The 18040-nt window shown below is 60.4% G+C and overlaps 1 protein-coding gene across 2 annotated transcripts in view; it reads left to right on the top strand.

Annotated features, from left to right (window-relative positions):
• The window catches only part of entrep2 (endosomal transmembrane epsin interactor 2), a 75654-nt gene that overhangs the window by 16896 nt on the left and 40718 nt on the right, over positions 1 to 18040 (top strand). For both annotated transcript variants that reach the window (XM_085972491.1, XM_085972492.1), the window contains 2 exons: positions 3713 to 3823; positions 4174 to 4305. In XM_085972491.1, coding sequence (XP_085828617.1) covers positions 3725 to 3823; positions 4174 to 4305 — 231 coding nt within the window. In that variant the 5' untranslated portion in view covers positions 3713 to 3724. The remainder of the gene's footprint in view (positions 1 to 3712; positions 3824 to 4173; positions 4306 to 18040) is intronic.

The following is an 18040-nucleotide window of genomic DNA, read 5'->3' as shown; positions in this document are numbered from 1 at the left end:
GAATCCGCATTGCGACTCTGGGAGGAGCTCTTCGGCCACTGGGAAAAGGCGATTGAGGAGGATTCTTGTGATGACTTTCCCTGTGGCAGACAGCAGGGAAACTCCGCTGTAATTACCACAATCGGATTTGTCACCTTTCTTGAAGATGGTCACAATTACGGCGTCTCTGAGATCCCCTGGCATGTTTTCCACCTTCCAGATAAGAGAAATAAGTTCATGAATTCGTGCCAGTAGTGCTTCTCCGCCATGTTTTAATGGTTCGGCGGGGATTCCATCTGCTCCTGAGGCCTTGTTGTTTTTCAGTTGTCGGATGGCCTTTTCAACCTCATGCCGGGCTGGAGTTGTGCTGAGATGGTGGCGGGTAGCATGCTGTGGGATGAAGTTGAGGACACTCGCATCGAAGACAGAGTCTCGGTTAAGGAGATCTTCGAAGTGCTCCTTCCAGCGGGCACTGACTGCCTCCCTGTCCTTGATGAGTACCTCTCCGTTCTTGGCCCGTAGTGGGGTAGGGCCTTGGGTGCTTGGGCCGTAGATGGTCTTGCCTGCGCTAAAGAACCCACGCACGTCGTGGTTGTCGGCTAGCTGCTGGATCTCCTGCGCTTTCTCCACCCACCACCTGTTCTTTAGGTCGCGAGTTTTTTGTTGGACCTCGGCCTTCAGGCTTCTGTAGAGCTGCTTTCTTGCTCTCGAGTTGTGTTGCTGTTTCCAGATCAGGAATGCCTTACGCTTGCGGCTTATTAGCTCCTGGATCTCCTGGTCGTTCTCGTCGAACCAGTCTTGGTGTTTCCTGGTCGAGTGACCGAGCATCTCTTCACAGGTGCTGATTATGGAGGCCTTGAGTGCAGACCAGGCGCTGTGGACACTGTCTCTGCATCACTGGGAGTCGTCAGGTTGTTTGTGAGGAGCCAGGATTGACACACACAGCATCTAACTGCACTCCAGTGTACAGACTCTTCCAGAACTGAAGTCCGTACTTGATGGTTAAGCTGTGGTGGCACATGATAGCCATGTTCCGTCTCCATCCCTCTCCCTCTCCTCTGTCTGAGGCTGAACCAGACTCTTCGCAACCTTGGTGTCATATTTGACCCCGAGGTGAGTCTCCGACCACATATCTGCGCCATAACTAAGCCCGCCCATTTCCGCCTCCATAACATCGCCCGACTCCGCCCTGCTGCGGCTCATCTGCTGCTGAAACCCTCATCCATGCCTTTAGAATCACATAATGGTTACAGCACAGAAGGAGGCCAGTCGGCCCGTCGAGCCCGTGCCGGCTCTCTGCCAGAGCACTTCAGCTAGTCCCACTTCCCCGCCCTTTCCCCGTAGCACTGCATTATTTTTTCCTTCAGATACTTATCAAATTCCTTTTTGAAAGCCATGATTGGCTCTGCCTCCACCACCCTCTCAGGCAGTGCATTCCAGATCCTAACCACTCGCTGCATAAAAAAAGGTTTTCTCTCTACCTACTCTGTCTAGACCCTTCATGATTTTGAACACATAGAAACATAGAAGATAGGAGCAGGAGTAGGCCATTCGGCCCCTCGAGCCTGCTCCGCCATTCAATGAGATCATGGCTGATCATCCAAATTCAGTACCCGGTCCCTGCTTTCTCTCCATACCCCTTGATCCCTTTAGGCTTAAGAAATATATCCAACTCCTTCTTGAATATATTTAATGTATTGGCCTCTACTGCCTTCTGTGGTAGAGAATTCCACAGGTTCACCACTCTCTGGGTGAAGAAATTCCTCCTCATTTCTGTCCTAAATGACCTACCCCTTATCCTTAGACTGTGACCCCTGGTTCTGGACTCCCCGACCATCGGGAACATCTTTCCTGCATCTAGTCTGTCTAGTCCTGTCAGAATTTTATAAGTTTCAATGAGATCCCCTCTCATTCTTCTAAACTCCAGCGAGTACAAGCCCAATCGACCCAATCTCTCCTCATACGTCATTCCTGCCATCCCAGGTATCAGCCTGGTGAATCTTCGCTGAACTCCTTCCATGGCAAGAACGTCCTTCCTCAGATAAGGCGACCAAAACTGCACACAATACTCAAGATGTGGTCTCACCAAGGCCCTGTATAACTGTTCTGCCCTCGCAACGCGATCCTATGCAGAGCTAGACAGATAGCGAACAACTCGATATCTTCCAATAAAATCACAAGGCTTGACTTTTCTTGTAACGCTTTACTGAAAGATTCTTACTGTAAAACTGAAATACAACACAGAAATGGAAGGACACATTAGTATACAGACGCATAATTGATATGTATACACAAATTTAGGTACGCCTGGGCAACACGGTACATCTGGCAACGAATTACATTTAGCAAGCTGGAAGGCATTCTCTTTAAATTAGCCCTGTACATAGTGTATCAAATACGGCTGCTAGTTAACCAGCTAGACAGAGAAAGTTACAACTAAATATTTTCTACAACATGCAGTGTACGCTAATCGTCTATAGCATTCTAAGTACTCACAGACAAACAATTTCCAAGACTGAAGCATGGGGACAATACAACCGAGGAGCACCGTGGCGCAGGTCTTGTTCCGGCGGCAGCTCCACGAGGAATGAACTTGCAGTGCCGTGGGGAGCGTGGTGACCTCATCACGCTCGGGGTCGTGACGTCGTCGCGTTTGCCGGTAGTTGCGTCGCTGGCCGTTGGGGCCTAGGTCGGGAGCAGGAGCTGGAGGCCAGGCTGGGCCGGTGCTTGCCGCGGGAGCGGAAGATAGCGGCGCTCCCGGCGGCTGATCGATGCGGCCGAAGACGCTGGGCCGGGCTGTGCCGGCAGCCTTTCTGGAGAGCCGAGTCGGGCCGGCAGCCGCCTCACGCACGTCACGTCGTACGTGACGTGACGTCAGCATGCTAAGGCGCGTCTTAAAGGGGCAATGGCCCTAAACGGTGAGTTAAAGGGGCAACGGCCCTAACGGGTAAGTTATACATATATAAGTAGGTTATGTACATACAGTAAGGTTAAGTTAGAGGGAGAGACAGCACAATAACTGCAGCAAGACATCCTTGTTCCTGTACTCAAACCCTCTCGCTACGAAGGCCAACATGCCATTTGCCTTCTTAACCGCCTGCTGCACCTGCATGCTTACCTTCAGCGACTGGTGCACAAGGACGCCCAGGTCTCGTTGCTCTTCCCCTTCTCCCAATCTATTGCCATTCAGATAATAATCTGCCTTCCTGTTTTTGCCACCAAAGTGGATAACCTCGCATTTATCCACGTTATATTGCATCTGCCATGCTTTTGCCCAATCACCCAACCTGTCCAAATCATCCTGGAGTTTCTCGGCATCCTCCTCACAGCACACACGCCCACCCAGCTTTGTGTCGTCTGCAGATTTGGAGATATTACATCTAGTTCCCTTGTCTAGATCATTAATATATATTGTGAATAGCTGGGGTCCAAGGACCGATCCCTGCGGTACCCCACTAGTCACTGCCTGCCACTCGGAAAAAGACTCGTTTATTCCAACTCTTTGCTTTCTGTCTGCATACCAGTTCTCTGTCCAAGCCAATACCTTGCCCCCAATCCCATGTGCCTTAACTTTACACGCTAATCACATGTGCCATTGAGTGTCGAGACCTGCAGAGTGGGTCCGGCGTTCTCACAGAGAGCGGAATCTTGGTCAAGTTGCAGCCACTGCCTCCCAAATGGGTGCGAATTTCTCCGGGTGCAAACAGTTTAATGTTGTAATTTCTGCCCACAGATTACCTTCTTCATGCTGCTCTCGGCCGTGTGTGTGATGCTGAATCTGGCTGGATCCATCCTTTCCTGTCAGAACGCTCAGATGGTGACCTCCCTGGAGGAATGCCAGCTGGTATGTCAGAGCTCATTCTGCATTGGCATCTGGGACTCGGGCTGGGTTTGGGGGTCAGGTTAATAGTAAATTTTACTACCTTACCGTGTATTGGTGTCACCGGGTTATGGTTCCATGGGCACCGGGTGAACTTGGTAACTCGCCAAGATGGCCGTTCTTTATTTTGAAACTCAATACAGATTATGACGGGCGTGGAATCGGAGGCAACTCAAACTACAGAATGAGTTGGACAGAATATGTAACTGGGCAGGACGATGGCAGATGAAATTTACCACAGACAAAAGAGCTGTGGAAACTGTAATTCCATGTGTTGTAGCTGCTCCCTCTGATGGCTGTGTTTTGTTTGGCAGTATAAGTTTGACAGTGATGGGGTCTGCGTTTGCTGCGAAGTCCAGGAGCAGGCAACGGGCTGCAGCACCTTCAGTGAAACACTGAAACTCAACCCAGTGCGAGAGTGTAGCACAGTGCGTCTGGCTTTAAAGGTAATACTCTGCTGAACCCGCCACTGGACACTGAACCCGCCACTGGACACTGAACCCGCCACTGGACACTGAACCCGCCACTGGACACTGAACCCGCCACTGGACACTGAACGCGCCACTAGACACTGGACACTGAACGAGCCACTGGACACTGAACGCGCCACTGGACACTGAACGCGCCACTGGAAACTGAACCCGCCACTGGACACTGAACCAGCCACTGGACACTGAACCAGCCACTGGACACTGAACCCGACACTGGACACTGAACCGGACCCGACACTGGACACCGGACCTGACACTGGACACCCGACGCCGGACCCGACGCCGGACGCCGGACCGGACGCCGGACCCGACACGGGACCCGACACCGGACACCGTATCCGAATACGGACACTGGACACGGACACTGGACACCGGATCCGGACACCGGATACGGACACTGGACACGGACACTGGACACGGACACTGGACACTGGGCATTGGGCACCGGATACGGACACTGGACACCGGATACGGACACTGGACACGGACACTGGATACGGACACTGGACACCGGATACGGACACTGGATACGGACACTGGACACTGGATACGGACACTGGACACCGGACACTGGACACGGACACTGGATACGGACACTGAATACAGATATGGACACTGGACACTGGATACGGACACTGGATACGGACACTGAATACAGATACGGACACTGGACACTGGATACGGACACTGGATACGGACACTGGATACGGACACTGGACACGGACACTGGACACAGACACTGGACACCGGATATGGACACTGGATACGGACACTGGCCACTGGATACGGACACTGGACACGGACACTGGATACGGACACTGGACACAGACACTGGATACGGACACTGAATACGGATACGGACACTGGACACTGGATACGGACACTGGACATGGACACTGGATACGGACACTGGATACGGATACTGGACAATGGACACTGGATACGGACACTGGACACTGGATACGGACACTGGACACGGACACTGGATACGGACACTGGATACGGATACTGGACACGGACACTGGACATGGACACTGGATAAGGACACTGGACACTGGATATGGACACTGCACCTGGACACTGGATACGGACACTGGACACTAGATACGGACACTGGACACGGACACTGGACACTGGATACGGACACTGGCCCCTGGACACGGACACTGGATACGGACACTGGACACGGACACTGGATACGGACACTGGACACTGGATACGGACACTGGGCACTGGATTTGGACACTGGATCTGGACACTGGACCCGACACTGGACACGGGACCCGACACTGGACACGGAACCCGACACTGGACACCGGACGCGTCACTGGACACTGGACACTGAACCCGACACTGGACACGACACTGGACACGGGACCCGACACTGGACACCGAACCCGACACCGGACACCGGACTGGACACTGGACACCGAACTGGACACTGGACCCGATACTGGACACTGGACCCGACACTGGACACTGGACCCGACACTGGACACTGAACTGGACACTGGACACTGGACCCGAAACTGGACACTGGACCCGACACTGGACACTGGACACCGAACCGGACACTTTACACCGGACCCGACACTGGACACTGGGCACCGAACCTGACACTGGACTGGACACCGAACCCGACACTGGACACCGGACCCGACATTGGGCACTGGACGCCGGACCCGACACTGGACGCCGGACCCGACACTGGACGCCGGACCCGACACTGGACGCCGGACCCGACACTGGACGCTGTATCCGAATACGGACACTGGACACGGACACTGGGCATTGGGCACCGGATACAGACACTGGACACCGGACACGGACACTGGACACGGACACCGGATACGGACACTGGACACGGACACTGGACACGGACACTGGACACGGACACTGGACACCGAACCCGACACCGGACACTGGACACCGAACCCGACACTGGACACTGGCACCGAACCCGACACTGGACACCGGACACTGGACACCGAACCCGACACCGGACACCGAACCGGACACAGGACACTGGACACAGGACACTGGACACCGAACCCGACACTGGACACCGAACCTGACACTGGACACCGAACCCGACACTGGACACTGAACCCGACACTGGACACTGGACGCCGAACCCGACACCGGACACCGAACTGGACACCGAACCCGACACTGGACACCGAACCCGACACGGGACACGGGACACTGGACACCGAACCCGACACTGGACACGGGACACTGGACACCGAACCCGACACCGGACACCGGACACTGGACACTGAACCCGACACCGGACACGGGACACTGGACACCGAACCCGACACGGGACACTGGACACCGAACCCGACACGGGACATGGGACACCGAACCCGACACCGGACACTGGACACCGAACCCGACACCGGACACTGGACACCGAACCCGACACTGGACACTGGACACCGAACCCGACACCGGACACCGGACACTGGACACCGAACCCGACACTGGACACTGGGCACCGAACCCGACACCGGACACTGGACACGGGACACGGGACACCGAACCCGACACTGGACACCAGACCCGACACTGGACACCGGACCCGACACTGGACACCGGACCCGACACCGGACACTGGACACTGGACGGGACACTGGACACCGGACCCGACACTGGACCCGACACTGGACACTGGACACCGAACCCGACACCGGACACTGGACACGGGACACCGAACCCGACACTGGACACTGGACCCGACACTGGACACCGGACCCGACACCGGACACTGGACACCGGACCCGACACTGGACACCGGACCCGACACTGGACCCGACACTGGACACCGAACCCGACACTGGACACCGGACCCGACACTGGACACCGGACCCGACACTGGACACCGGACCCGACACTGGACACCGGACCCGACACTGGACACCGGACCCGACACTGGACACGACCCGACACTGGACACCGGACCCGACACTGGATACCGGACCCGACACTGGACACTGGACCCGACACTGGACACTGGATACCGCACCCGACACTGGACACCGAACCCGACACTGGACACTGGACACCGCACCCGACAATGGACACTGGACACCGAACCCGACACTGGACACCGAACCCGACACCGGACACTGGACACCGAACCCGACACTGGACACTGGACACCGAACCCGACACTGGACACTGGGCACCGCACCCGACACCGGACACGGGACACTGGACACCAAACCCGACACCGGATACCGGACACCGGACCCGACACTGGACACCGGACCCGACACTGGACACCGGACCCGACACTGGACACCGGACCCGACACTGGACACTGGACACCGAACCCGACACTGGACACTGGACACCGAACCCGACACTGGACACGGAACCCGACACTGGACACCGAACCCGACACTGAACACTGGACACCGAACCCGACACCGGACACTGGACACAGAACCCGACACTGGACACTGGACACCGAACCCGAAACTGGACACCGGACACTGGACACCGAACCCGACACCGGACACCGAACCGGACACAGGACACCGAACCCGACACTGGACACTGGACACCGAACCTGACACTGGACACTGGACACCGAACCCGACACTGGACACTGAACCCGACACTGGACACTGGACACCGAACCCGACACCGGACACTGGACACGGGACACGGGACACCGAACCCGACACTGGACACCGGACCCGACACCGGACACTGGACACTGGACGGGACACTGGACACCGGACCCGACACTGGACACCGAACCTGACACTGGACACTGGACACCGAACCCGACACCGGACACTGGACACCGAACCCGACACCGAACCCGACACCGGACACCGGACACTGGACACTGGACACCGAACCCGACACTGGACACTGGGCACCGAACCCGACACTGGACACTGGACACCGAACCCGACACCGGACACTGGACACCGAACCCGACACTGGACACCGAACCCGACACTGGACACCGGACACTGGACACTGAACCCGACACCGGACACCGAACCGGACACAGGACACTGGACACCGAACCCGACACTGGACACTGGACACCGAACCTGACATTGGACACTGGACACCGAACCCGACACTGGACACTGAACCCGACACTGGACACTGGACGCCGAACCCGACACCGGACACCGAACTGGACACCGAACCCGACACTGGACACCGAACCCGACACGGGACACGGGACACTGGACACCGAACCTGACACTGGACACGGGACACTGGACACGGGACACTGGACACCGAACCCGACACCGGACACTGGACACCGAACCCGACACCGGACACTGGACACCGAACCCGACACTGGACACTGGACACCGAACCCGACACCGGATACCGGACACCGGACACCGGACACTGGACACCGAACCCGACACTGGACACTGGACACCGAACCCGACACTGGACACTGGGCGCCGAACCCAACACCGGACACTGGACACGGGACACCGAACCCGACACTGGACACCAGACCCGACACTGGACCCGACACTGGACACCGGACCCGACACTGGACACCGGACCCGACACTGGACGGGACACTGGACACCGGACCCGACACTGGACACTGGACCCGACACTGGACACTGGACACCGAACCCGACACCGGACACTGGACACGGGACACGGGACACCGAACCCGACACTGGACACGGGACACTGGACACCGAACCCGACACTGGACACTGGACACCGAACCCGACACCGGACAGCGGACACGGGACACGGGACACTGGACACTGGACACCGAACCCGACACTGGACACTGGGCACCGAACCCGACACTGGACACGGGACACCGAACCCGACACTGGACACTGGACCCGACACTGGACACCGGACCCGACACTGGACACCGGACCCGACACCGGACACTGGACACTGGACGGGACACTGGACACCGGACCCGACACTGGACACCGGACCCGACACTGGACACCGGACCCGACACTGGACACCGGACCCGACACTGGACACCGGACCCGACACTGGACACCGGACCCGACACTGGACAACGGACCCGACACTGGACAACGGACCCGACACTGGACACTGGACACCGAACCCGACACTGGACACTGGACACCGGACCCGACACTGGACACCGGACCCGACACTGGACACCGGACCCGACACTGGACACGACCCGACACTGGACACCGGACCCGACACTGGACACTGGATACCGGACCCGACACTGGACAACGGACCCGACACTGGATACCGCACTCGACACTGGACACCGGACCCGACACTGGACACCGAACCCGACACGGGACACTGGACACCGAACCCGACACTGGACACGGGACATTGGACACTGGACACGGGACACTGGACACCGAACCCGACACCGGACACTGGACACCGAACCCGACACTGGACACCGGACCCGACACTGGACACCGAACCCGACACTGGACACTGGGCACCGAACCCGACACTGGACACTGGACACCGAACCCGACACTGGACACCAAACCCGACACTGGACACCGAACCCGACACTGGACACTGGACACCGAACCCGACACCGGACACTGGACACCGAACCCGACACTGGACACCGAACCCGACACTGGACACCGAACCCGACACTGGACACTGAACCCGACACTGGACACCGAACCCGACACCGGACACCGAACTGGACACCGAACCCGACACTGGACACCGAACCCGACACGGGACACTGGACACCGAACCCGACACTGGACACGGGACACTGGACACCGAACCCGACACCGAACACTGGACACCGAACCCGACACCGGACACTGGACACTGGACAGCGAACCCGACACCGGACACTGGACACTGGACACCGAACCCGACACTGGACACTGGACACCGAACCCGACACCGGACACTGGACACCGAACCCGACACTGGACACGGGACACTGGACACCGAACCCGACACCGGACACCGGACACCGGACACTGGACACTGGACACAGGACACCGAACCCGACACCGGACACTGGACACGGGACACTGGACACCGAACCCGACACTGGACACGGGACACTGGACACCGAACCCGACACCCGACACTGGACACCGAACCCGACACTGGAAACTGGACACCGGACACGGACACTGGACACCGAACCCGACACTGGACACGGGACACTGGACACCGAACCCGACACCGGACACCGGACACTGGACACTGGACACAGGACACCGAACCCGACACCGGACACTGGACACGGGACACTGGACACCGAACCCGACACTGGACACGGGACACTGGACACCGAACCCGACACCGGACACTGGACACCGAACCCGACACTGGAAACTGGACACCGGACACGGACACTGGACACTGGACACCGAACCCGACACCGGACACTGGACACCGAACCCGACACCGGACGCGGGACACCGAACCCGACACCGGACACGGGACACTGGACACCGAACCCGACACCGGACACGGGACACGGGACGACACTGGACACTGGACACCGAACCCGACACCGGACACTGGACACCGAACCCGACACCGGACACCGGACACTGGACACTGGACCCGACACCGGACACGGGACACTGGACACCGAACCCGACACCGGACACGACCCGACACTGGACACCGGACCCGACACTGGACACGACCCGACACTGGACACCGGACCCGACACTGGACACTGGATACCGGACCCGACACTGGACACCGGACCCGACACTGGACACTGGATACCGCACTCGACACTGGACACCGGACCCGACACTGGACACCGGACCCGACACTGGACACCGGACCCGACACTGGACACCGAACCCGACACGAGACACTGGACACCGAACCCGACACTGGACACGGGACATTGGACACTGGACACGGGACACTGGACACCGAACCCGACACCGGACACTGGACACCGAACCCGACACTGGACACCGGACCCGACACTGGACACCGAACCCGACACTGGACACTGGACACCGAACCCGACACTGGACACTGGACACCGAACCCGACACTGGACACCAAACCCGACACTGGACACCGAACCCGACACTGGACACTGGACACCGACACCGGACACTGGACACCGAACCCGACACTGGACACCGAACCCGACACTGGACACTGGACACCGAACCCGACACTGGACACTGAACCCGACACTGGACACTGGACACCGAACACCGAACTGGACACCGAACCCGACACTGGACACCGAACCCGACACGGGACACTGGACACCGAACCCGACACTGGACACGGGACACTGGACACCGAACCCGACACCGAACACTGGACACCGAACCCGACACTGGACACTGGACAGCGAACCCGACACCGGACACTGGACACCGAACCCGACACTGGACACCGAACCCGACACCGGACACTGGACACCGAACCCGACACTGGACACGGGACACTGGACACCGAACCCGACACCGGACACTGGACACAGGACACCGAACCCGACACCGGACACTGGACACGGGACACTGGACACCGAACCCGACACTGGACACTGGACACCGAACCCGACACTGGACACCGAACCCGACACCGGACACTGGACACAGGACACCGAACCCGACACGGGACACTGGACACCGAACCAGACACTGGACACGGGACACTGGACACCGAACCCGACACCGGACACTGGACACTGGACACAGGACACCGAACCCGACACCGGACACTGGACACGGGACACTGGACACCGAACCCGACACTGGACACTGGACACCGAACCTGACACTGGACACTGGACACCGAACCCGACACCGGACACCGGACACCGGACACTGGACACAGGACACCGAACCCGACACCGGACACTGGACACGGGACACTGGACACCGAACCCGACACTGGACACGGGACACTGGACACCGAACCCGACACCGGACACTGGACACCGAACCCGACACTGGAAACTGGACACCGGAGACGGACACTGGACACTGGACACCGAACCCGACACTGGACACGGGACACTGGACACAGGACACCGAACCCGACACCGGACACTGGACACGGGACACTGGACACCGAACCCGACACTGGACACGGGACACTGGACACCGAACCCGACACCGGACACTGGACACCGAACCCGACACTGGAAACTGGACACTGGACACCGAACCCGACACCGGACACCGAACCCGACACTGGACACCGAACCCGACACCGGACACTGGACACCGAACCCGACACTGGACACGGGACACTGGACACCGAACCCGACACCGGACACCGGACACTGGACACAGGACACCGAACCCGACACCGGACACTGGACACGGGACACTGGACACCGAACCCGACACTGGACACGGGACACTGGACACCGAACCCGACACCGGACACTGGACACCGAACCCGACACTGGAAACTGGACACTGGACACCGAACCCGACACCGGACACTGGACACCGAACCCGACACCGGACGCGGGACACCGAACCCGACACCGGACACGGGACACTGGACACCGAACCCGACACCGGACACGGGACACGGGACGACACTGGACACTGAACCGGACACTGGACACCGAACCCGACACCGAACACTGGACACTGGACCCGACACCGGACACGGGACACTGGACACTGGACCCGACACCGGACACGGGACACTGGACACCGAACCCGACACCGGGCACTGGAGACGGGACACTGGATACCGGACACCGGACCCGACACTGGACACGGGACACCGGACCCGACACTGGACACTGGACTGGACACCGAACCCGACACTGGACACCGGACCCGACACTGGACACCGAACCCGACACTGGACACTGGGCACCGAACCCGACACTGGACACGGGACACCGAACCAGACACTGGACACCGGACCCGACACTGGACCCGACACTGGACACCGGACCCGACACTGGACACCGGACCCGACACCGGACACTGGACACTGGACGGGACACTGGACACCGGACCCGACACTGGACACTGGACCCGACACTGGACACCGGACCCGACACTGGACACCGGACCCAACACTGGACACCGGACCCGACACTGGACACCGGACTGGACACCGGACCCGACACTGGTCACCGGACCCGACACTGGACACCGGACCCGACACTGGACACCGGACCCGACACTGGACACCGAACCCGACACTGGACACCGGACCCGACACTGGACACCGGACCCGACACTGGACACCGGACCCGACACTGGACACTGGATACCAGACCCGACACTGGATACCAGACCCGACACTGGACACCAGACCCGACACTGGACACCGGACCCGACACTGGACGCCAGACCGGACACTGGACACCGAACCCGACACTGGACACTGGACACCGAACCCGACACTGGACACTGGACACCGAACCCGACACTGGACACCGAACCCGACACTGGACACCGAACCCGACACTGGACACCGAACCCGACACTGGACACTGGACACTGAACTGGACACCGGACCCGACACTGGACACCGGACCCAACACTGGACACTGGATACCAGACCCGACACTGGACACCGGACCCGACACTGGACACCGAACCCGACACTGGACACCGAACCCAACACTGGACACTGGACACCGAACCCAACACTGGACACCGAACCCGACACTGAACACTCTACACCGAACCCGACACTGGACACTGGACACCGAACCCGACACTGGACACTGGACACCGAACCCGACACCGGACACCGAACCCGACACTGGACACCGAACCCGACACCGGACACTGGACACCGAACCCGACACTGGACACCGAACCCGACACCGGACCCGACACCGGACACCGGACACCGAACCCGACACCGGACACCGAACCCGACACTGGACACCGAACCCGACACCGGACACCGGACACTGGACACCGAACCCGACACTGGACACCGAACCCGACACCGGACCCGACACCGGACACTGGACACCGAACCCGACACTGGACACCGAACCCGACACTGGACACTGGACACCGAACCCGACACCGGACATTGGACACTGGACATTGGACACTGGACACTGGACACCGAACCCGACACTGGACACTGGACACCGAACCCGACACCGGACATTGGACACTGGACACCGAACCCGACACTGGACACCGAACGCGACACCGGACCCGACACCGGACACTGGACACCGAACCCGACACCGGACACTGGACACTGGACACCGAACCCGACACGGGACACTGGACACCGAACCCGACACGGGACACGGGACACGGGACACCGAACCCGACACCGGACACAGGACACCGAACCCGACACCGGACACCGAACCCGACACTGGACACTGGACACTGGACACCGAACCCGACACCGGACACCGAACCCGACACCGGACCCGACACCGGACACTGGACACCGAACCCGACACTGGACACGGAACCCGACACTGGACACCGAACCCGACACTGAACACTGGACACCGAACCCGACACCGGACACTGGACACAGAACCCGACACTGGACACTGGACACCGAACCCGAAACTGGACACCGGACACTGGACACCGAACCCGACACCGGACACCGAACCGGACACAGGACACCGAACCTGACACTGGACACTGGACACCGAACCTGACACTGGACACTGGACACCGAACCCGACACTGGACACTGAACCCGACACTGGACACTGGACACCGAACCCGACACCGGACACTGGACACGGGACACGGGACACCGAACCCGACACTGGACACTGGACCCGACACTGGACACCGGACCCGACACTGGACACCGGACCCGACACCGGACACTGGACGGGACACTGGACACCGGACCCGACACTGGACACTGGACACCGAACCTGACACTGGACACTGGACACCGAACCCGACACCGGACACTGGACACCGAACCCGACACCGAACCCGACACTGGACACGGGACACTGGACACCGGTATCCGGTGTCCGGTGTCGGGTTCGGACACCGGACACCGGACACTGGACACCGAACCCGACACTGGACACTGGGCACCGAACCCGACACTGGACACTGGACACCGAACCCGACACCCGACACTGGACACTGGATACCAGACCCGACACTGGATACCAGACCCGACACTGGACACCAGACCCGACACTGGACACCGGACCCGACACTGGACCCGACACTGGACACCGGACCCGACACTGGACACCGGACCCGACACCGGACACTGGACACTGGACGGGACACTGGACACCGGACCCGACACTGGACACTGGACCCGACACTGGACACCGGACCCGACACTGGACACCGGACCCGACACTGGACACCGGACCCGACACTGGACACCGGACCGGACACCGGACCCGACACTGGTCACCGGACCCGACACTGGTCACCGGACCCGACACTGGACACCGGACCCGACACTGGACACCGGACCCGACACTGGACACCGAACCCGACACTGGACACCGGACCCGACACTGGACACCGGACCCGACACTGGACACCGGACCCGACACTGGACACTGGATACCAGACCCGACACTGGATACCAGACCCGACACTGGACACCAGACCCGACACTGGACACCGGACCCGACACTGGACGCCAGACCCGACACTGGACACCGAACCCGACACCGGACACCGGACACTGGACACTGGACCCGACACCGGACACGGGACACTGGACACCGAACCCGACACCGGACACGACCCGACACTGGACACCGGACCCGACACTGGACACGACCCGACACTGGACACCGGACCCGACACTGGACACTGGATACCGGACCCGACACTGGACACCGGACCCGACACTGGACACTGGATACCGCACTCGACACTGGACACCGGACCCGACACTGGACACCGGACCCGACACTGGACACCGGACCCGACACTGGACACCGAACCCGACACGAGACACTGGACACCGAACCCGACACTGGACACGGGACATTGGACACTGGACACGGGACACTGGACACCGAACCCGACACCGGACACTGGACACCGAACCCGACACTGGACACCGGACCCGACACTGGACACCGAACCCGACACTGGACACTGGACACCGAACCCGACACTGGACACTGGACACCGAACCCGACACTGGACACCAAACCCGACACTGGACACCGAACCCGACACTGGACACTGGACACCGACACCGGACACTGGACACCGAACCCGACACTGGACACCGAACCCGACACTGGACACTGGACACCGAACCCGACACTGGACACTGAACCCGACACTGGACACTGGACACCGAACACCGAACTGGACACCGAACCCGACACTGGACACCGAACCCGACACGGGACACTGGACACCGAACCCGACACTGGACACGGGACACTGGACACCGAACCCGACACCGAACACTGGACACCGAACCCGACACTGGACACTGGACAGCGAACCCGACACCGGACACTGGACACCGAACCCGACACTGGACACCGAACCCGACACCGGACACTGGACACCGAACCCGACACTGGACACGGGACACTGGACACCGAACCCGACACCGGACACTGGACACAGGACACCGAACCCGACACCGGACACTGGACACGGGACACTGGACACCGAACCCGACACTGGACACTGGACACCGAACCCGACACTGGACACCGAACCCGACACCGGACACCGGACACTGGACACAGGACACCGAACCCGACACGGGACACTGGACACCGAACCAGACACTGGACACGGGACACTGGACACCGAACCCGACACCGGACACTGGACACTGGACACAGGACACCGAACCCGACACCGGACACTGGACACGGGACACTGGACACCGAACCCGACACTGGACACTGGACACCGAACCTGACACTGGACACTGGACACCGAACCCGACACCGGACACCGGACACCGGACACTGGACACAGGACACCGAACCCGACACCGGACACTGGACACGGGACACTGGACACCGAACCCGACACTGGACACGGGACACTGGACACCGAACCCGACACCGGACACTGGACACCGAACCCGACACTGGAAACTGGACACCGGAGACGGACACTGGACACTGGACACCGAACCCGACACTGGACACGGGACACTGGACACAGGACACCGAACCCGACACCGGACACTGGACACGGGACACTGGACACCGAACCCGACACTGGACACGGGACACTGGACACCGAACCCGACACCGGACACTGGACACCGAACCCGACACTGGAAACTGGACACTGGACACCGAACCCGACACCGGACACCGAACCCGACACTGGACACCGAACCCGACACCGGACACTGGACACCGAACCCGACACTGGACACGGGACACTGGACACCGAACCCGACACCGGACACCGGACACTGGACACAGGACACCGAACCCGACACCGGACACTGGACACGGGACACTGGACACCGAACCCGACACTGGACACGGGACACTGGACACCGAACCCGACACCGGACACTGGACACCGAACCCGACACTGGAAACTGGACACTGGACACCGAACCCGACACCGGACACTGGACACCGAACCCGACACCGGACGCGGGACACCGAACCCGACACCGGACACGGGACACTGGACACCGAACCCGACACCGGACACGGGACACGGGACGACACTGGACACTGAACCGGACACTGGACACCGAACCCGACACCGAACACTGGACACTGGACCCGACA

Source organism: Somniosus microcephalus, chromosome 32 (assembly GCF_052327205.1).
Source record: "Somniosus microcephalus isolate GS21.2 chromosome 32, FLI_Smic_1.0, whole genome shotgun sequence".
NCBI lineage: Eukaryota > Metazoa > Chordata > Chondrichthyes > Squaliformes > Somniosidae > Somniosus > Somniosus microcephalus.
Note: the sequence above shows the minus strand (reverse complement) of the source record. Positions and strands in the feature narration are given on the sequence as shown.